The sequence below is a fragment of the Nerophis ophidion genome, linkage group LG04 (genome assembly GCF_033978795.1).
Source record: "Nerophis ophidion isolate RoL-2023_Sa linkage group LG04, RoL_Noph_v1.0, whole genome shotgun sequence".
Lineage (NCBI taxonomy): Eukaryota > Metazoa > Chordata > Actinopteri > Syngnathiformes > Syngnathidae > Nerophis > Nerophis ophidion.
In genome coordinates this window covers 34209441-34232002 of record NC_084614.1, presented here as the reverse complement: position 1 = coordinate 34232002, position 22562 = coordinate 34209441, and the positions used below count along the sequence as shown (strand labels likewise).

At 39.1% G+C, this 22562-nt stretch overlaps 2 protein-coding genes across 3 annotated transcripts in view; both read left to right on the top strand.

Moving 5' to 3' along the window:
• The window catches only part of si:dkey-273o13.3 (LIM domain-containing protein A), a 20128-nt gene extending 8399 nt beyond the window's left edge, over positions 1 to 11729 (top strand). The window contains exons 6-8 of the mRNA XM_061897907.1: positions 41 to 107; positions 4640 to 4744; positions 9878 to 11729. Coding sequence (XP_061753891.1) covers positions 41 to 107; positions 4640 to 4744; positions 9878 to 10651 — 946 coding nt within the window. The 3' untranslated portion in view covers positions 10652 to 11729. The remainder of the gene's footprint in view (positions 1 to 40; positions 108 to 4639; positions 4745 to 9877) is intronic.
• Positions 11730 to 14794: 3065 nt separating this feature from the next.
• On the top strand, positions 14795 to 21847 carry LOC133551316 (peripherin-2-like). 2 transcript variants are annotated; one of them, XM_061897905.1, is made up of 5 exons: positions 14795 to 14951; positions 15105 to 15340; positions 18549 to 18979; positions 19056 to 19302; positions 19396 to 21847. In XM_061897905.1, exons 2-5 carry the CDS (start codon positions 15191 to 15193, stop codon positions 19603 to 19605), a joined length of 1038 nt encoding a protein of 345 aa, XP_061753889.1. In that variant the 5' UTR covers positions 14795 to 14951; positions 15105 to 15190; the 3' UTR covers positions 19606 to 21847. The 2 variants fall into 2 exon arrangements, with proteins under 2 accessions (XP_061753889.1, XP_061753890.1); XM_061897906.1 differs by having other exon boundaries at positions 14798 to 14951; positions 15110 to 15340.
• The last annotated feature ends 715 nt before the right edge of the window (positions 21848 to 22562 follow it).

Here is a 22562-nt window from a genome sequence, read left to right as displayed (position 1 = left end):
AGCGCCGTGTGTTAAGTCTGTTATTCTGCTTTGTGTTCAGCCTTCATGAGAACTGTTCATCCACGCAACAGACAAACAACCTCCTAGAACAAAAGCTTAACTCTGTGGTAAGATCTTTTTGAAGACAATATAGAATACTCACAAAAAGTGTGTATATTTTGACAATATAGTTGGACCATAAAAAATACGGTTTAAAGTTAAAGTACCAATGATTGTCTCACACACACACACACCAGGTGTGGCAAAATTATTCTCTGCATTTGACCCATCACTCTTGATCACCCCCTGGAAGGTGAGGGGAGCAGTGAGCAGCAGCAGTGGCCGCGCCCGGGAACCATTTTTGGTGATTTAACCCCCAATTCAACCATTGATGCTGAGTGCCAAGCAGGGAGTTAATGGGTCCCATTTTTTTTCTTAGTCTTTAGTATGACTCGGCCGGGGTTTGAACTCACAACCTACCGACCTCAGGGCGGACAGTAAATAATGTTTACAACATTCCAAATAAGTTTTAAACATGAATTAACAACCATAAGTCAACTTTTTTCTCAGTTTTTTTCTCGTTTGTCACCGGGCCAATGCAACACGGAAATACTTTGTCACGTCCCGGGTGATTCCTCTCATTTATAACTTCCATGTGCCGAAATCATGTGTGTTGTTCTGCCAAAAGATGGTCAACAGTCGCAGCTACTAGCATTGTTATTAGCATTCCGTCTCGTTAGCAATGTTTGTCCGGCGTTGTCATTCCACATAGCTCACGCCAAAGTTGTCTTATTGACAACGAAGATGAAGTACAGTACATCTTGAATCGAGAGAGTTCGTCTCACTTTTGCCAGGACAGCGGTGCATCGCTGATAGCAGTCTCAGTTAGCTTGAATCGCGAGTTATTCCGGTGCTCCGTCTCGCTGTCGTATTTTGACATCACTGGCGTCAAAGTCTCAAAAATGTGGAGATGTGTTATTGATGAGACAGGAGTTGAAGATGAAGTCCATCAACAAGTCGTTCTGCCAAAAGTTGGCCAACTTGAAATTGTCATGGTAAGGATAGAGTCAAGATTAACCACCTGTTGTTGTTGGCGTTTACCCTGAACCCAGAAACGGAAGTCCCGCTTTGTGAATATCTTAATTTGTCCTTTTTTAAACTTTTTACTGTACATGTTAAACTTTTCAATATTTCACTACTTTTTGCACGTCTTGTGTAACTTCCAACAAGGAACAAACCTTCCTGCTTTTTTTCCATATTTTGACCTTCATTTGCGCATTCCTGTTCCTGTAATTGTCTTGTTATTTACCATTAATGGTTGAAAAAAACCTCTCCAGGACTGTCGGAAGCCATAGCAACAAAGCTTGCAGTCTGCTCAGCAACACTGTAAAAATCGAAGTAACAAGGGCGGAGTTTGTGAAAGGCAGTCCGGCACGTCGCATGTTTTAAGATTCGAACAAATCGACAGTGCCAGAGAGATGGATGGACATGAAGACGACAAAGAAGGCATCTCTGTGAAGGAAAAACAAACCTTGTGTAAACATCTTGACAAATAGGACACTAGTATCCTTACGTAAAGAAGAGCAGGTTAGGTCACACCGAGTCCAATCAGAGCACGCTGTTCAGTTTCATGGCCGCTGATTGGCTCAGCCTCAGGAAGCATTACTGTAACGCAGTGATTCTCAAACGGTTGTACGAGGGCTCCATCTAGGGGTACACCAAACGAGAAACGACTGTACATCCTGAATTGACTATGTAAGTAGTTGCATAGCTTAGAGCAGGGGTGTCAAACTCAAATACAGAGTGGGCCAAAATTTAAAACCGACAAAGCCGCGGGCCGAGGTTGAACAAATTAACCTTTTAATAGGGACACAAACAAGTTTTGCATTGAATATTGAACAAGCAAGGCTTATATAACTTTATAGTGACATGCAAAATAGAGTTTCAAATAATAATAATAATAAAAAAATATCAATTGCATTTCAAATAAAATTTAAATAATAATTGAATGCCTCTTTTCGGCGGCGGGTTTTAGGTGGACGGGGTTTGGTGATAGCGAGGGGTGTATATTGTAGCGTCCCGGAAGAGTTAATGCTGCAAGGGGGTCTGGTTATTTGTTCTGTTGTGTTTATGTTGTGTTACGGTGCGGATGTTCTCCCGAAATGTGTTTGTCATCCTTGTTTGGTGTGGGTTGACAGTGTGGCGCATATTTGTAACAGTGTTAAAGTTGTTTATACGGCCACCCTCAGTGTGACCTGCATGGCTGTTGACCAAATATGCCTTGCATTCAATTGTGTGTGTGTATAACCCGCATATATTATGTGACTGAGCCGGCAAGCTGTTTGTATGGAGAAAAAGCGGATGTGGCGACAGGTTGTAGAGAATGCCAAAGGCAGTGCCTTTAAGGCCCACCCCCAATATTCTTGCCCGGGATGAAATTCGGGAGGGGCACTGAACTTCGGGAGTCTCCCGGGAAAATCGGGAGGGTTGGCAAGTAAGAGTATTAGCGGTGAATGCGGTGTTACAGCAGCGGGCCAGCTCTAATGTTAATTTGATATTGCCTTAAGGGCCAAGTGAAATTACACGGCGGGCCAAATTTGGCCCGCGGGCCAGAGTGTGACACCCATGGCTTAGAGGGTTATTGACACTACTGGAGCTCTGGATGATTTTTTTTTTTTTTTCCCAGGAAAATACCCATGATACCCCACCTGTGACTCTTCCAGTCTCTCTATACTGTATATGTGTTGCAACCTGCTAATGACACTCTGCGACACACTAAGCTCAGTGGCCACTTTTCTGAGAACTTCACAATGACAATTCTATGGTATTGATCAGTTCTTTGGTGTTTTCTAGGTCTCACAATGTCAACACTTTAACAGCATGATAGACATCCATTGGTCAAGTCCTGGATCACACACCAAGGGCCTGATTTTCTAAGATTCAAATACCTTGCGCTAAGCAGCGTGTCAATTAGTGGGCTTGTTGGAGGTGATTTACTAAGACTGCGTGTGAAATTGCAAAGCGGTGCAAACCGCCTTAATTAAATGAGGATGCTGCGTGTACTGTACAGGGCATCACCACAAAGACACTATTTTACGGCATATTTATGTTATCACACTCCTGCATGTGGCGTATTGCGATGTTTTAAAACATGCAGGAGAAATTTAACTGTTTATGGGCATTTTAGAAGCACTCCTCCAATGCATCTGCATTAAAACCACCTTTTTTTCCCTTTTTTTTCTACCACCAAAAGTGCGCTTATTGAAAAAAGCCTGTACTCACGCCGCTCAAAACACAATATACACAATTGAATAGGTTTTTTTTCATATAATAAATATTTGAATAATATATCTTTTTTGTGGAGAAAAAAAAAACGTGATTATAGGACACCAAAACACATCAATTAAATGTATTTTAGTCAACTCCTTAAGTCCTTTATAGCAGCTATAAAATTATAAAATGAGGTTGCTGAAAGACGGTATGTCTAAAAATGTTTAACTTCTGACCGTCCAAAATGTTGACACGTACGTAGGGTAGGACGGAGGATTGTCGTCCGTCCATCGACTTTTTGTGCATCGCAAGCACTGATTCCACAGCCGTCTGTGGAACTGTCAGTTTGCATGTCCTTGCGAAATAAATCGCAAAATAGTGCTCGTCATTAGTGTTGATAAATCACATTGCGTGTGCTAAATAATTATATTTGCATCTTCTCCTCACAGTATTGAGGGCATTTTGATGATCAGCATAAATTTAGCATATTATTGAAGACAGAGACGCAAAATGTATTGCACGCCTTATTTTGCTGACTCTATCCACTTTGCACACGTTTAGTTGATCAACTTTGCGTGTGCTATCAAGTTTGCACATGTTTTAGTAAATCCGTCCCATAGTCTACTGTTCAGGTCCTTGTTAAAAAAAAAAAAACAGCAAATTGAACAGTTGGACATGTGCATTTAAAAGTTTAGAGAAGGTCAAATGAAGTTAAGGTTTTAGTGCATTTTAGTTTTTTCCTGAGATTTTACCAGAACTGGTGAGCTGCATATTTACAGCAGGGGTCCCCGAACTTTTTGACTCAGGGGCCGCATTGGGTTAAAAATTATTGGCCTGGGGCCGGGCTGTGTGTATATGTGTGTATATGTATATATATAATACATATATATATATATATATATATATATATATATATATATATATATATATATATATATATATATATATATATATATATATACATATATATATACATATATATATATATATATATATATATATATATATATCTTGATTGGATTATCCAGAGAATAGTGCTCGATACCGTGGTAGAGCGCAATAAGTAGGTGTGGGAAAAATCACAAGACTACTTCATCTCTACAGAACTGTTTCATGAGGGGTTCCCTCAATCATCAGGAGATTTATAAAATCTCCCGATAATTGATATGGTTTGACATTTGATTTGACTGAGCGGCTAGGAGACCCAGAGAGTAACAAGCGGTAGAAAATGGATTAGAAAGGACAGATTTTAAAAAAATTGCACGAGCCGTAGTTTGGGGACCCCTGATTTACAGTATATACATACAGTAGGGCACACTTTTCTGGGACATATTCAATGTGGCTAAAATCATCCATTTGTTGAGCTATTTGTGTGCTTCTTTTTTGACAGACTCAGAGTATGGAAGGGGAGCGTGAGAGGTTAAGCAGACGTATTTCAGCATTGACGGAACAACTAGCGGGTGCCACATTTTCTAACGATGTGGACGGATTTAATGTAAGTCCTTTGATTCCATTTAAAGTAAAATATAACCAAGACATGACTGCATTGAAAAATCTGTTCATCTTTAACACCTTACTAATTGATCTCAAGTAATGAATGTAGTTATTTTATGCACATCTGTCACAGAATCATAATACACTTATACGATGTAATAAGAACCAACACAACATATTCAACTTCACATTGTGTTGTGTCAACTATGACTGTGTTGACATGAATATAAGTTGAGCCCTCTTTTTCCATTTTTACAAAATGTTTTAAATAACAATAATATAAAATGAATAATAAATTTGAACATAAACATAATTCTTAATTGCATGTACAAAGAGGATTCCCATGTGTTGCTGAAACAGGAAAACTCTCAAAAAAGTGTTCTCTACACTATGGGGTGTGGTTTCCAAAGTACAGACCCAGGGGACGTTCGATGGTTCTAAAAATAAAGTTCAAAGTACTCCTAAAAAAAAAACGTAAATTGGACTGAACAAGCAAAAAGGTGTGAAGTAATAAGAAAAGGATGAAAAGGTGACGCCAATAACACAAAGCTGACATGCAGGTTGTTTTTGTCTATAAAAAAAAAACGGTATTATGTACTGGTTAAGAAAGAGAAACATATCACAAGGGCTCTGCATCCTTTGATTTTTCAATTGAAAAACATTCTGGACACCCCTCATGGACAGGGACATGTACATGGACAAATACAAAGTTCTTTCGCCACTTAGTGCAGTGGTTCTCAAATGGGGGTACGCGTACTCCTGGGGGTACTTGAAGGTATGTCAAGGGGTACGTGAGATATTTTTTTAAATATTTTAAAAATGGCAACAAATCAAAAATCCTTTATAAATATATTTATTGAATAATACTTCAACAAAATATGAATGTAAGTTCATAAACTGTGAAAAGAAATGCAACAGTGCAATTTTCATTTTTGTGGACATGTTCCATAAATATTGATGTTAAAGATTTATTTTTTGTGAAGAAATGTTTAGAAGTTCATGAATCCAGATGGATCTCATTTACAATCCCCAAAAAGGGCACTTTAAGTTGATGATTACTTCTATGTGTAGAAATCTTTATAATCGAATCACTTGTTTATTTTTCAACAAGTTTTCATTTATTTTTATATCTTTTTTTCCAAATAGTTCAAGAAAGACCACTACAAATGAGCAATATTTTGCAGTGTTATACAATTTAATAAATCAGAAACTGATGATATAGTGCTGTATTTTACTTCTTTATATCTTTTTTTCAAACAAAAATGCTTTGCTCTGATTAGGGGGTACTTGAATTAAAAAAAATTTCACAGGGGGTACGTCACTGAAAAAAAGGTTGAGAACCATTGACTTAGTGCATCATGCACCAGTGATTACTAAAGTTTTATATAAAATGACAGCATTTTTTTTTAGATAGTGAAAAGTGTTTTAAGTGCGTACGACGTGTTTACAACAGTGTATGAGAGCTGTGTGAAGGGCTTTCTTTAAATGCATATTACTGTCATGGTGGCGGATGGTTGCTGTGGGTGTGACCCCAGGATCCAGGGACAGTAGTTGAAGAACAAATCAGAAGGTTTTGAATCAGAACTCAGGAATCAACAGAACAAGGTGGAATATACTGGATGATAAACCGGCGTTGAGAGGTAGGCGACACTTAAGTTATAGATAAACTCTCCTGATTGGCAATAAGTGGCCTGGTGAGGATAATAGCGCTCAGAAGCAAGGGGAAAGCACTGCAGATCAAACCAAAACTGGAAACAGGACAAAATAAAAGCGCCAGACAGGAATAAACACTAAACAAAAGATAAGTGAAGTGAAGTGAATTATATTTATATAGCGCTTTTTCTCAAGTGACTCAATGCGCTTTACATAGTGAAACCCAATATCTAAGTTACATTTAAACCAGTGTGGGTGGCACTGGGAGCAGGTGGGTAAAGCGTCTTGCCCAAGGACACAACGGCAGTATCTAGGATGGCGGAAGCGGGGATCGAACCTGCAACCCTCAAGTTGCTGGCACGGCCGCTCTACCAACTGAGGTATACCGCCCCAACATAACTGTCATGCAGAAAGTGACAACATTATTCATATAAATCATGGGATACTAGGGGATTGGCTCTTGAACGTAAACTCCACAGTAACTGAGGGAACAATGTATTCCGAAACAAATACATCCAGTAGATCATTTTAATATTTTGCTTCTAAAATGCACTTTTAAACTATGAAGTATTTACTATAAAACTTTTGTCACGGACACAGAGGGAGATGAGAGCACTGAAGCATTTTGACTAGAAGTACCTCGTCATCTAACGTCTACCAATGAAATAAAATTAAATACATTTATTTGGCGCATGTCACCCCGCACCCAAAAGAGCACAGTTTTAACATGTAACGAGCATTTAAACAGAAAAACTAACTGTTGAGTGTCTTGCTCAAGGCCACAACGGACCTGACTAGGACGGCTGAAGCTAGGGATTGAACCAGGAACCCACGAGTTCCTAGCACGTCAGCTCGATCCACCGAGCCACGCCGTCCCTAGTAATAATATTATAATAACAGTAATAATGTACAGTATTTACCTTGAAGAGTGGACTTCTACAGTATATATTTCTAGCTGTTTCTCTGTCAACACACCATCAGCAGCTTTTCCATATTTTCATGGATAAATGTTCACCATTTAAATATTATTTCTAATCTTGTGGGCTGGCTATAGACTCATTCACAGATACTTGGTGACAGGCTGTCATGTTTTTAATATTTTTTGTCTTTAACTCACTGAATATTATAATTTTTTTCTTCTTTGCACTGTCCTTCGCCTTGCTACACCAACCAATGGTGGGGACTTTTGAAACTCAAAGTTTGCTTGCAATTTGAAGCATAACTACAGTATTAGACAAGAGAGAGCTCTTGTCCCAAAGGACTCTTAAATTGGGACATTCTCAAGTTGAGGTACCACTGTATTTAGTCATCATTTCTGCAGACATTTTGTTGTAATATTAACACCAATCCTTGACTCTGCTCTGTGCAGCGTTTACATATGAGCCCAAATCAGCGTTTCTTTTTGAGACTTTTAGTCTTACATTGGATTTATTACGGTAATTTAGCAGAACCGTATGTTTGGTTTCGTTGTTTTAATTTGCATTAGTTGAAAACATTCGAGAGCTGATTTTTTATTTGGCTACCCGAAGGTGCAGCAATATTAAATGCACCTTTCAGTGTGAAACACTGATGACAGCAACCATTTTAAACATATTGATAAATGAATACCACAGTGTGAATGAAAACTGAAAGTTATTGTTTGTTACATTTTGGGCCTGATTTTTTAAGATCCAAATACAACACACTAGATAATAGGTGCAAACTATAAAAAGTATACTTACTATTAGTGGGAGTGTTGCAGGTAATATACTAAGTGCAATTGATAACAAGTGCAAAAGTGGTGCAGATCGCCCTATTTAAATGAGGGTTTTGCATGTACTATATTGATAATGCCCAAGGAGACACTCATTTCCTTCCACAATCATAACATCATATATGCTCCAATGGTCCAACCTGTTCTGTTTCATTATGTTGTGGAAAGTGCAGCTCACACCACCTTTTGTGCATTGTTACTATTGCGTTATTAGAATTGCGGTCTAGACAACAGAACCTAATATTATTACACCATAGCAGAGATGGGGTGAGGGAGGCACGAGTGTTATAATGGTGTGTCTGGAATGATTCATAAATGCATGTAAGAATGCATGAAAATGTATGTTGAACACAGTTTTGTCATTTAAAAAAAAAAAAGACTGCCGTTAAAAAATACGGCAAGACAAAACAATTCAATTGAATGAATTTTAATCACTCCTTATATCATCCAGATGCTATATAAATTGTAGACAACATATCTATTGTTTTTATGGAGGGCCATGCTGTATGTTGACACAAACGTAGGATTCTCTGTCTATGCAGAGCAATTGCCTCCATTTTTACAGCCATTTCAAACGTGCTAAATATAGATGCTAAACAGCGGCAGCAGAACAGATTTTGTCTTGATAGATCACATTCCGTGCACTAAATTTCTGTATTTCCATTTCCTCCTCCCAATATTGTGGCCGTTCTATTGATCAGTATACATTCTGCATTTGTATTTTGCCCCCTTAAAGGGGTTGTTTGCAACATTTACACAGATGCTTAGAGAGTGCCAACTTTCCAATGTCCATCCAATATATCCTGACGTACAGCTGTAGGCACCATTTTATTAGGGCCGGTAACAGTTCTATGTATGTACAATTTTATTTTCAGAATGTCAATGTTTTTAAACGTTTTACTGGAATGCATGTCATTTATTTGCCCAAAACTTGGTAAGAGATTGATCTAAAGTTTTTTCAGGCCGTATTTTAAAGTGAAATTTGCCAACAAGCACACCAGTCTGAGTCTCCTCACTAATTTTTGTACTGACGTATACATTGATCTGATCACAGACCGTAGAGCGCTTAATGTAAAAGTTTGTATGGGCAAAATAAATTGCATGGTTAATCTAGGTGTGTAAATGGATAATGCAATCTTTTTTTGTGATTATTCACATGAGTTAGCTAGTGAATTTTGACATCCCTAGTTTTAAGACATGCAAACCTTTAGTTGCTCAGGCCCAATATGTCTCATATTACTATTTATGAAAGTCCATATATGTTAACACACACATGTACAACGTGTGATTCTCCGGCCATCGCCTGTCTTTGAAGCATTTCAAACGTACTAAATATGGACACAAAAGAGTCTCTGCGGAACAGTTTTAGTCTTGAAAAATCACATTGTGTGTGCTAAATGACTATATTTATATCTCTTCCTCCCAGTATTGTGGCCGGCATATATTCTTCATATTCTTGAAGACAGACACGCTGAATGGATTGCGCTCCCTATTTGGCTTACTTAAGAAATGCAATCCTCTGCATAGTATACTGCAACCTTCTACAATCTTCCGTGTGCTGCAAAGTTTGCATATGTTATATTCCATGCTTTTTTACATTAATGTATGTTAGACCCCTTCAGGTTGTGCAGCTGGAACTAAATCGTTTCCAGTTTCTCTATGTTGATCCAAAATATTTCGTTTTCACTAAATAATCGTAATATTGTGAAAATCTGACTTAATTTCCAGGTAAAGTCTGTGTTGCTCAAAAGCAACGACCATTTTCATCGGGATGATGCCATCATTCAGGGGATCCTCCCCATTGCCCCTCCTCCCATCCAATTCATGGACAGTCAAAACTATGAAAAGGTCAAAGCAGGGGGCCAGGAGCAAAGTCTAGGATCGGTTCCAGAGGAGGAAGAGTCAGACTGGTCAGAAATGGGGGACGACATCCCGCGATTTCTACTGAACAGAGGCCAAGCATGGCCGCTCAGGGAAGGAGACAAAGACAGCGAGTTGGGTGGTGAGGAAATTGCCCGATGGCACTCTCCTCGACCTCTGCAGATACCCCATCTCCAGTTCACGATTCACAACGAGATTTTACCCGTTGCGCCATCCAATGCATGCCCCTCCGGCACGACTGGCGAGGGCACATTTAAGATCCCCACAAGTCAGAATCTTGGTTCCACGATTCTGATCAGGTCGACCAGCCTGGAGGAAATCCCTCTCGCATGCCAGCAAATGCCAAAAGAGCTGAGAGGCACGGAGGCCATGATGGACCTCCACCACCCTGGAAGCGAATCTGTTGAGGATCTTGATAACGAGATTATTCATCATTGGAGAATAAGCAACGAAATGGATGGGAGGACATTGGAGGCAGAAAGCGCTCCGTGCAGTCTGCAGTCAGTCGAACAGATGCTCAACCACTTCATGAGCGAGCCGAAGAACAGTGGAGGAAGGTGTCAGGGATGGACAGGAGGAATGGCAGAAGAGGTGTTTGGAGGGGAGCAAACACAACTGTGAAGCCACTTTATTGAGCAATTTTCTTCAGTGAGGTTTTAAAAGACAGTGAAACCAATGGAAGGGGTTAGGATTGTCACAGACATACAAACATCTGCATTGTTATGTACAACTGAACAGAGAACAAAGACATTAATCATTATTTAATACAACATGTTTATTATAGCTCTTGTTTGCAGTGTAAATAGATCAGGACCATGGATAGCTGCAAGTACCCAATACTGTATCATCACTTATGAATATTCATTTGTAGTTATTAGTTATATATGAAGGCACTGTTAAATATCTCATGCAAACCTTTAAATGTTAAGCACAGTCTACTAATCCACCCAACTAAACCAAGCTCAATTCTTTGCCCACAATAGACCGAAACGAAGAGACCAGGTTGCCACATTTGACTCCACGTGCATTGACGTGTAAGAGGACTAAAGAAAGAAGAAAGACAGTCTATTAAAATCTTGAATAAGTATCTGTCATGATCTGGCAGTTCTGCTGCAGCCTGTCTGCTTTTTGTTGCAGTGCCTGGTTCTAGGGTCACACCTGATACGCATTTCTTCTTGACGAATTAAACTCTCCAGTTCATTCACCTGGCACCAGTAGATTCCTGAGGGTTCACCCTTCAAGTTGTGTTTATCTCCTCTGCTCTAGCTCCACTCACGTTTCTCGTGTCTGTGACTCTTCTACCGACGCTGCCGTAGTGTTGACTGTTTCCTCTCGACATCTTTTGTATGCGTTTTCCGTTTCATAAGACCTTTAGTTTGCATCCTTTTTTGTTTTTCCCCACTCCTTTTTGAATGTGCTTTTTGTTATTATTTGTATTGTTTCTTCTCTGCGTTGGGGTCCTAAAGCTGACAGTAGCCTGACGTTAAAGACGTTTGTGATATACTGTATGTAGTAATAGTATGTTCTGTTTTTGTAATAGACCTACTGTACAATTGCAATATTAATATCAACCTAATGTTTGGTAAAATATGTTTCCTCTGTGATGTTAATAATTAGAGAATACAGTATAATACACAATTGCTTACATCTGGCCATGTACTCCTAATACAATTACAGTCTAATAAAGACACTATTAATATCCATGGTGTGCTTTTTGTAAGCTACTTTTTGAACGCTTTCATTCATGCCTGAAAATTAATAACTTTTTCATTCAATACCAACACTTTAAAAATATTACCAGGCTTCCACAGCATTTAACATTTTTTTTTTCAGAATGATATACTGTAATGAAAATTTGCTGTAACATTACAACAAATTACTGTAAAAAAAGTAGTAGTCTTGATTATTCAATTAAGTATACATCCATCCATCCATCTTTTTCCGCTTACCGTAGATTGTGTTGCGGGGGCAGCAGCCTAAGCAGAAAATCCCAGACTTCCCTCTCCCCAGCCACTTCATCCAGCTCCTCCCGGGCTCAGCTGGGAGACATAATCTCCCCAACGTGTCATGTGTCTTTCCCGTGGCCTCCTACCTAGTTAATTATTTAATTATTAATCGTTAGTATGCTGTTAAAACGAGTAAGTAATTAACAATAACATTACAACTGTGATTTTTTGTAGCATTTAGTTGAGACCTTTTTTAATTAACTGTCAAATCACAGCTCTGCTGTTACAGTAAATAGCTTTAAAGATAATTCCCAGAGAATTGCCGTAAATGTTACTGTGAATGTAATGCAATTATTAGCCTGTACTTTGCTGGAAATTTAAAATACACGTTTTGATTAACAGTGAACAGTTCAACTGTGTAAAAAAAATTTTTATTTGCGACAGTGATTATGAATTGAAATATATTCTAAACTTTACTCATGCCAAATTTTATGTCCACAAATGATCAAAGAGAACACCTGTAATGAAATAATAAATTATCGAAATGGACAGACTTTTTAATTTGCTTAGCAAACTGGACAAACTATTTTTCCGTATCACATATAAATTATATCTTGTACTCCTCTTCATCATTTTGTATCTTCTCACTATTTGTATGTGATGTTTATTGTACTTGTGTGTGTGTGTGTGTGTGTGTATATATATATATATATATATATATATATATATATATATATATATATATACACACACACACACACACACAAGTACAATAAACATCACATACAAATATTTGTATGTGATGTTTATTGTACTTGTTTGTGTGTGTGTGTATATATATATATATATATATATATACACACTCACAAACAAGTACAATAAACATCACATCCAAATAGTGAGAAGATACAAAATATATATATATATATATATATATATATATATATATATATATATATATATATATATATATATATACAGTAGTTAAATTGTAATGATATTGCATTCAAGTTTGTATTTTATTACATAAACTCAATAAAGACATTAAACATTTGTGTGGTTTCTCTTTTCAGGGCGCTGTTTGTTTGTTTCTTTTGTCTCAGTTCACGAAAAATAGACGGCTGTTTTGGCTGCCAAACACCCCCTCTGATTTTTTCTGCTGCTTGAATTGATTTGTGTAAAAAGAATGTCTAGTAAAAAAATATTCAATCATATCAAATAATTATTATCTATAAGGCTTCATGTAGATGCTTAACTTCAAAGATTTTGACAAAAAAAATATGATAGAATACACACACAAAGACCCATCCAACTTGTGTTTATTGTTTTTGCGTTTCCAACGATTCACAGCAACAAAACATCAACAAAACAATACACATGGAAATATGTCATATACCTTTAGCAGAGGTTAGTATTCAGAAACACAGAAGGCATGATATCCTTAAGGCTTGCCAAATTAATGAATTTCTGCAATTATTCATTATAAATCTAATGAGATGTGTTTTTCAACATTGTGAGAACCCACTGGACATTGAATAGCAACCGTTAGTCACCTTTATATATTTTTTATCAAATACAGTAAGGGTGCTTGAGGCTGAACCAGTCAGTGGCCATGATACTGAACAGCGTGCTCTGATTGGATTGGTCTCATCTAGTGCCCAAATCTATTGTAGTATTGACTCTTTTTTTAGTTCAATGGACCATTTTCAAGCCTAAAAATGCTTTATTTTGTCTTGTTTTGTGGTCACGTTCTGTTTTGTTTTGGATTCATTGGGCACTCTTGTTTGTTTTGTCACCCTGCAACCCATCAGTTTTCACCTGTTATGTGTTCACGTCTCACGCACTACATTTGTCTGGACTCACCCACCTGTCATCACTGCACCCATTTAAGCCTGTACTTGCCAGGTAGTCAGCCTGGCAACATCCCCTTCTACTCACCATCGATACACCCTTGTTATCCATGCCGATGATCCATGTTACTTTCTTGTTCCAAATAAATTTTTCGTTATTCATGCCGTAGCGCAAGTTTTTGATTTATGTCCATAATTTTGTCTTACTGCAAGTTTTTTTTGTTTTTATAGCCAAGTTTTGAACCTCCTCTGTGAGCGCCTGTCGTTTGTTCCTTTTTTGAGTTAATAATATTTAACAATGTCATTACCTTCACGTCGTGTCCAGTCCAATCGCTTTGCACCACGGAAAAACAAACCACACCATAGTCCAAGTCTTGACATATTTAGTCCCCATATACATAAAACATGCTAAAGAAAAAATCTGCAATTGAGTGAAGTTGCAAATTTCCAAGCACTCTGTGGCAAGGGATAACTACTAAAACATGCACAGACTTCAGTACATCCTATTTTTGTATGCTTGCCTTGTTATGGTAATAAACCATACGAAGGCAGGAATATTCATCTGCATCTTGGGGAAACGACCAGCGCATAACTATGTGACTATACACTATACAATGTAAAAAGGGAATAATTGTATACATATTCAAGTCAATATTAAAACACTAGGAAATTCAAAATTAGATTACACGTTAGGGACACATACATCATTATTGCACATTTATGCTAATCAAATGTCAGTAAAAAAACACTCGTATTTAATTATTTTAATAGCATTTTTTCATTACTGGTCTGGTATCCTTTTTGTGTTAAGTTTGCCCCTATTTAAGTTTTGCCACTGGGATCTATCCTACTCAGTTTTAACGACTTATCTTCCTCTCTCTCACTTTCGCTCAAATCCACTTTGTCATCTGTGTCCTACCTTGTTATGAGTGATGGGTGCTGAGCAGACAATGGCCTGCAAAGACTAGTTTAATAGGATGGGCAGGCATTAGCAGTAAGACGCTCCCAGCATCCAGGTTTGACAAATCCAGTGTGCCAAATCCACTGTGTGCCACTCTGGGAGGTACACAGTGGTCTTTGGAATTTTGTGGGCTTTTTTCAGCACTTTTTGGAGCGCTAAATAAGGTGAACATTGATGCACTAGTGCCTGTTAAGATATAGACTTTGTGAGAACTTAACTGGCACTTGAGTGTTGTCACTTTGCCATTTTATCAATTTATCACTGTATTGTTGTTTTCGTTCAAATGCATGTCATCATTGTCTTGCTTCTTCTGTCAGAAAAGAACAGCCTCGTCTTTCATTTCGTTGCCGCTCTCCTTCCCCTTACTCCCCCCGGTCAAGACTCAGAGCCCGCCGCTGCAACCATGGTGGTGATGAAGATGAAGTTCCCCTTTCAGAAAAGGGTTAAGCTCGCCCAGGGACTGTGGCTCCTCTCCTGGTGTGCCACGGCAGCCGGGGCCATCACCTTCACTCTTGGTTGCATCCTTAAGGCAGAACTACGCAGAAGGGCAGAGGTACACTCTTGTTTTTAATTTTAAGGAACAACACATCAAGCCAGAATGTGTACTCAATGACTTTGAAAATTATTAAACAGAATAACAAGGAACTGGTTAACTTTGGTCTAAATTTAGCAGCATTAATAAAAAGTCATAATTGTATGTTCACACACAACTGCATTTCCAATCATGGAACATATTTTTGATTGAAAATAACAGCTAAAATATTCAAAACGATTTATTCATAATGCAGTATCATTAAACACACTTAATACACTTGTGACCCACTTTGAATCCTGATTCATCATTTGATAAGCCAGTCCTGTAATCATCAGTACTAATCCCATTAAATACATTTCCGCAGGTTGCTATATTTTATCAAAAATTTAGACCTAAAGCTAGAGTGTGTATTTGCAAATGAGTAGTGATCACTTTTCTATTACAGTTTTTAACGTCACATCAACAAAGCCGACAAAAACCCATTCCAATTTTAAGATATATATGGAAAATATTTAGCTGATGCTGGATTTCAGCAACATTTCACACACACTGACAGCAATACAACTGGCAATACAACTTTGACTCCCATAGAACATAAGCTGGACTCCCTAGAACATAAGATAGGGGTTATCAAGAAGATCCCTCCAACAGACGGAACAGAGGACAGAAGAACATCAGCAACAGCAACCATTTTGCGACTGCAACCATGCGGGACACCACCCAGCACACTCATTATTACATAGGGACACCACACACATAACATTTTGGAACCAAAAAGCCTTTTGTATTAAATGTGAAACATCTTATACAAGAAGATTCTAATTGCCTCAATTCAAACTTTGAGAATTACCATAAACTAGATGACCGACGATCTAGAAAACTTGTAAGACATCCTAAAAGTCAAGTAGTGAAGTGAAGTGAAGTGAATTATGTTTATTTAGTGCTGGTTTTTAGTGACTCAAAGCGCTTTACATAGTGAAACCCAATATCTAATTTACATTTAAACCAGTGTGGGTGGCACTGGGAGCAGGTGGGTAATGTGTCTTGACCAAAGACACAACGGCAGTGACTGGGATGGCGGAAGCGGAGAACGAACCTGCAACCCTCAAGTTGGTGGCACGGCCACTCTACCAACCGAGCTATACCGCCCCAAGTAAACATTTTAGCGGAACCCTAAACTCACCAGTTCTATTTATTTATTTTTCATGGCCAAGACCCTTGAGGGCTCCCAGTTTGGCCTTAAGGGGCGTTCACACAATTTAGATGACAGTTCTTGGCAGTTCTCAAACCATGCCATGAACCATGTCCTAACGATGGCAGAAAGTATGGAAGTTTTATTGGCGCAAAAGTATTTGAATCTGAATTTCAGCACTTATAATCCAATTTGTGTGCGCGTGTACTAATTTGTGTGTCTGTATATCGATCAGAATTTGTATATTCAGATCTGCATACCTGTGTTTTAAGTTGTCTGTTTGTCCCTAATAAAAAAAAAAATCCGATAGGCTGTCTACTTAGACGGGACATTTGCGACACTTCTGCCATGTAAGGTGTGAGTGTACACATCCAGATTTGCATGTGTGTAATATAATTTATGCACACACATTCAGAAGTGCATTTGTGTAATACAATCTACGCGTCTGTATCTATGATCTGCGAGATGTAGGAACCCTCCATTGGCTGTCTTTTTTACACGTGACTTTTGTGACACTTCTGTCGTGTATGATTTGAGCAAGTGCATCCAGATTCGTGAGCGTGTAATACAACTTGTGTCCGCGCATTCAAAAGTGCAAGCGTGTAATCTAATCTGTGTGTGCGTATCTGAGGTGTGCCTACATTTAACCAACCACAAAAGACACTGTGCGATTTAAACCAATCAGAAACAACATACAGCTGAGGTGTGTGAAAGAGAGATGCCAAATTGTTTGTGATTGGTTTAAATTCCGTAGTGTTCTTCATGGTTGGTTAAATGTGGGAACAGTGGATTGATGGCTTCGTCTGGGATTGCGTATTTCGATCAATCAATCAGTTACTCTAATTACGACAGGCTGCTTTAATATTACGACAAAAAGTTTGGCAAAAAAGCTTGAAAAAGGATTCAATTGCAAGCATTGTCACGCTGAAAGCCTGAGCAAGTGTTTGAGGGTGGTCCATCGTTGTTGACTTCAATGTAGTGTAGCATGATCAGTGGCTGCAAGGCACAGACTAGTGGTTAGCATAAGGAAAGGTAATGGGGGGTTACAGACCGACAACTTCTTTTACACATTCGAAATAACCAATCTCAGACCAAGCCATCAATGCACTCTGCCTACATTTACCCAACCCCAGAAGACACTGGAATTTAAACCAATCAGAAACAACGTAAGGTGGGTCTTGACATCACTCTTTCGCTCACCACAGCTGTACGTTTTTTCTGATTGCGTGTTGTCTTCCTTTGTTGGTTAAATGTAGGGACACTTCAGTTACGCACACGCAGATTTTATTACACTCACGCACTGTTGAATGCGCGTGCACAAGTTGTGTTATACGCTCACGAATCTGGATGAGCGCGCTCATACCTTACATGGCACAGGTGTAACAAAAGTCGAGTGCAAGTAGACAGCCTATCGAGGGTTCTTTCTGATTCGGGACAACTTAAAACACACGTACGTGGATCTGAATATACACACTTAGATTGATATACATATACAAATTTGTACACGGGCATGCAAAATGGATTATACGCGCCTTGATTGAGAGACATGTTTGCAAATAATTTTGCTACAATAATACTTCCATAGAAAGACATTTGCTTTCAGTCAACTTCTGCCAGAGTTACACAATGGGAAAATATGTGTCCATTGCAGAGGATGCTGGTTCTCAAAAAGATATGTTGTAAATAATGGTTAAATTGACACTCAACATCTGTATGTCGAATTTATTCAATCATAAGGTTACCATTATGAGGTTCTGGGTTGGAGACGTGTGGCTCAGGATGTAGAGCCATTGTCCAGTAACCGCAAGGGTCGGTGTTTCGAATCTTGTTCGCTCATCCTGGTCACTGCTAATTTGTCTTTGGGAATGACACTTTCCCCACGGTCACCTACAACGACGATGCGTCCCTATCTATGACCTACATTCGGTCGTTAGGCGCAGCACACTGCTTCTCAACAGTGTTGCTGGCCCATACTATGGTGTGATGTGTTAAAATGGACAAATGTATTTTGATGTGATTCTACATATCTTACAGGTTATGGATAACGGCGATATTCATATCGTGCCCAACACCCTCATGATTGTTGGTCTGGCCTCTTTGGGGATCAACTACTTTTCATCAAAGATCTGTGCAGACGCCCTTGACGCTGGGCGATTCCCTCGCTGGAAAAATTTCTTGAAGCCCTACTTTGCCACTTCTTGTTTCTTTACTGTACTCATGCTGTTTGCAGTCATTATGAGCTACGTGATGAAGGGCAGTCTAGAGTCTTCTCTGAAGGTAGGCCTGAAGAACGGCATCCGCTTTTATAAGGACACGGATACCCCAGGCCGCTGCTTCCAGAAGCAGAACATTGATCGCCTGCAGATGGAGTTTCAGTGTTGTGGAAACAATGACCACAGGGATTGGTTTGAAGTGCAGTGGATTAGCAATCGATACCTTGATTTCAATTCCAAGGAAGTGAAAAAGTAAGTTGTGTACGATGTTACAGGATAAGGTAGAATGGATCCTTGCATGTAATTATAACATTATTTATTTCCTCAGTCGCGTCAAGAGCAATGTGGATGGACGTTACTTGGTAGATGGAGTCCCATTCAGTTGCTGCAACCCCAGTTCTCCTCGACCGTGCATCCAATATCATCTCACCAACAATTCAGCTCACTATAACTACGAGTATCAGACAGAGGAGCTCAACATCTACCTGAGGGGCTGCAGAGAGGCTCTGGTCAACTATTATATGGGCCTGATGAACACCATTGGGGGTGGAGTACTGTCAGTCTTCCTCTTGCAGGTATTTTAGGCAAGGCATTGTTTTTTGATTAAAATCGTGCACACATAATTTGAATGTAAATCATCCTGTACAACCCCGCCTTTTCTTTCCCAGGGTTCTGTTCTGGTGAGCCTGCGCTTCCTGCAAACCTCCATGGAGGCAGTGGCAGGGAATGAGAACACAGAAATCGAGACAGAAGGATATTTGCTGGAGAAAGGAGTGAAAGACACCTTTATGGAGTACTTTGATCCTGTGCTTAAGTTCTTGTTGCTTAAAAACCATGTGCAGGAAGGCACTCCTGAGGGCTCTGCAGCTTCCACTTAAGCACTTATTTACATACTTTTTAAACAGGGAGCCCAAATTAACAAAATCAGAATTAACATTTTCCAATTTCATACTTTCTTCATTTAGAAATTTGCCAGGGAAAACCAAACAATATGCAGTGGTACAGGTACCTCAGTGTTTATTAATAATTCATTCCGAAAAGTCCGGTTGCCAAGTACAAAAACCGACGCAATTTTTCCATTGGATTGTCTACAAATATAGACACAAAATATATTTTATACAGCAATGAAGTGAGAGATGGGTTGGGCCACCTGGGTGTCTCTTTAATTCTTCCTTGAATTTAGTAGAGTTTCTCGCCTTGGGAATTTTTGTTTGGGCACAAATAGCGGAATGATACATGGACAAAACTGATTAGGTTGTTACGCGCGGTGTTTGGCCATAAAATAACAGCAACTGTTATTCAATGTGGTTAAAATGTATACGAAAACAAGTGTGTCCGCAAACCAACCTACCACTGTATATGCATAATCATAATATTATTGTATGCACTTTCTTGATCACATTTTATAAACTGTTATCACAGTCATTTCTGTTGTTAAATACAAAAAAAATGTATTGGCGCTCATCACAGCATGTACAAAATTTCATATGTAATTAGTATTTTATCTCATTATACTCACATCGCTTGTATTTGTTTGTATTTACACAAAAACGTGAAGTCACAATTAGTTCATTTTGAAATGTAAGGATTCATCTTTATGTTTCAAGATTACTATAAAAACATAAATAAATGCATTACAGTATTTTTATGTTTTGTGGGAGTCTAGACTGACATGAGGCACGGTCAGGATGATAGCATACAGCTCGTTTATTAAAATTTGAAGGTTGCATTTGCCTTATGTAGTGGACTCAATTATTCCTGCTTCAACATCATGTGTAATTGAAAAGTACTGAACATGTCACACATCATTACAGTTGTTCCAACACAGAATGCGCATCTTAATTTCTCCTTGTCTCACTCATGTGAATCGGATTAAGACAGCCTATTATACCACATCAGTAATGCACTGAAAGCCATTAACAGTGTCCTCCATTGTGGCACCTTTGCTAAAGCTGTTCATCCCATTTGTTAATACTCAACCTGCTGCACCTGCAGTCTTATATATATCTGGGGAAGGTGGATGGAAGGAGCAAAATTTACACAGGCGTTGTATTGTGAAGTCATGTATGACTTAAAGTTACAAAGTAACAATGACACATGTTTTCTTCCTTATTAGACTTCCTTTTATTGTCATTCAAATTGAACTTTACAGTACAGATAAGAACGGAATTTTGTTGCATTAGCTCATGGTAGTGCAGGATAAAAGAGCAATAAGGTGCAGATATAAATAAATAGATTACTGTACAGATAAATATATTGCACTTTTGCATATGCATCCACGTTTATGAATGATTATTGATTAACGTGGACCCCGACTTAAACAAGTTGAAAAACTTATTTGGGTGTTACCATTTAGTGGTCAATTGTACGGAATATGTACTGTACTGTGCAATCTACTAATAAAAGTATCAATCAATCAATCATGTATGTTACATTGTCTTTATATTACAGCAATTTAATCCATTTTTGGGGGGAATTGACGGGATTATTTTAATGCGTTCAAGAGTCTTACGGCCTGAGGGAAGAAGCAGTTACAGAACCTGGTGGTTCTGCTACAGAGGCTGCGGAACCTCTTTCTTGAGTCCATTAGTGAAAACAGTCCTTGGTGGGGGTGGGAGGAGTCTCTGCAGGCAGCGGCTTTTTGCGATAACCTGGATAGGAGGAAGAGGAGTCCTGATGATCTTTTCCGCCGTCGTCACCACTCTCTGCAGAGACTTCCAGTCTGAGGCACTGCAGGCTCCAGTCCAGACAGAGATGCAGTTGTTCAGTAGGCTCTATATAGTGCCTCTGTAGAATGTGGTGAGAATTGGGGGAAGCAGTTGTGCTCTTGTGTGGGTCGGATCACAGCTGACTCTTCTCATCCTGGACACAAACTATTCTCCCCTTCCCCTCAGGCAGGAGACTACGGTCCATCCAGACCCACACCTCCCGCCACCTGAACAGTTTTTCCCCTCGGCCATCAGACACATGAACAATAACAAGATCTGATAGCTCAGTTACAGCTCATCTCATTACCTATTATGTCTTATATGTCTTTTATGTTGCACGATTGCACCAAGAAAAATTCCTAGTTTGTGAACCCGTTTTCAAACAATGGCAATAAAACTATTCTGATTCTGATTCTGATTCTGATTTTCATCTGACGCAAAAGGTGCATGCGCTGCTGAGTTCTTTTTTCAAGAGCTCCGGTGTGTAGGGACCAGGTCATATTGTCAGTTATCTGCACCCCCAAGAACTTTGTGCTGCTTACCATCTCCACTGCTGTACCGTTGATGAAGAGTGGAGTGTGGCTGGACTGGTGCTTCCTGAAGTTGACGATGATCTCCTTGGTCTTGTCGACGTTCAGCACCAGGTTGTTGGTTCTGCACCAGTCAACCTGTTGTCCATGTCGTTATCATGGATGAGGCCCACTACTGTTGTGTCGTCCGCATACGTCACAATGTGGCTAGTAGTGGATCTGGCGCAGCAGTCATGGGTCATCAACGTGAACACCAGCGGACTCAGGACACAGCCTTGGGGGGAGCTGGTGCTCAAGGAGATGGCACTGGAGGTGTTGTCACCCACTCTTGCAGACTGGAGTCTGTTTGTGAGGAAGTCAAGCAACCAGTTGCATAGGGGGGTACTGAATCCAATGCAGACATACATATATTATGCCGTCTTTAGTGGGATTTAATTGGATTATCGATCAATAAGGACATTTTCTGATGCAGATATTGAACACAATCTGATTTGTTTCATTATTTTTTTTTACTATAAAACGCATTAAAAGAGACACTTGACTGAAATTTCATTAAAAGTTTTTTTTGGGGAAAATGTAATGACTGAAATCTTGTGT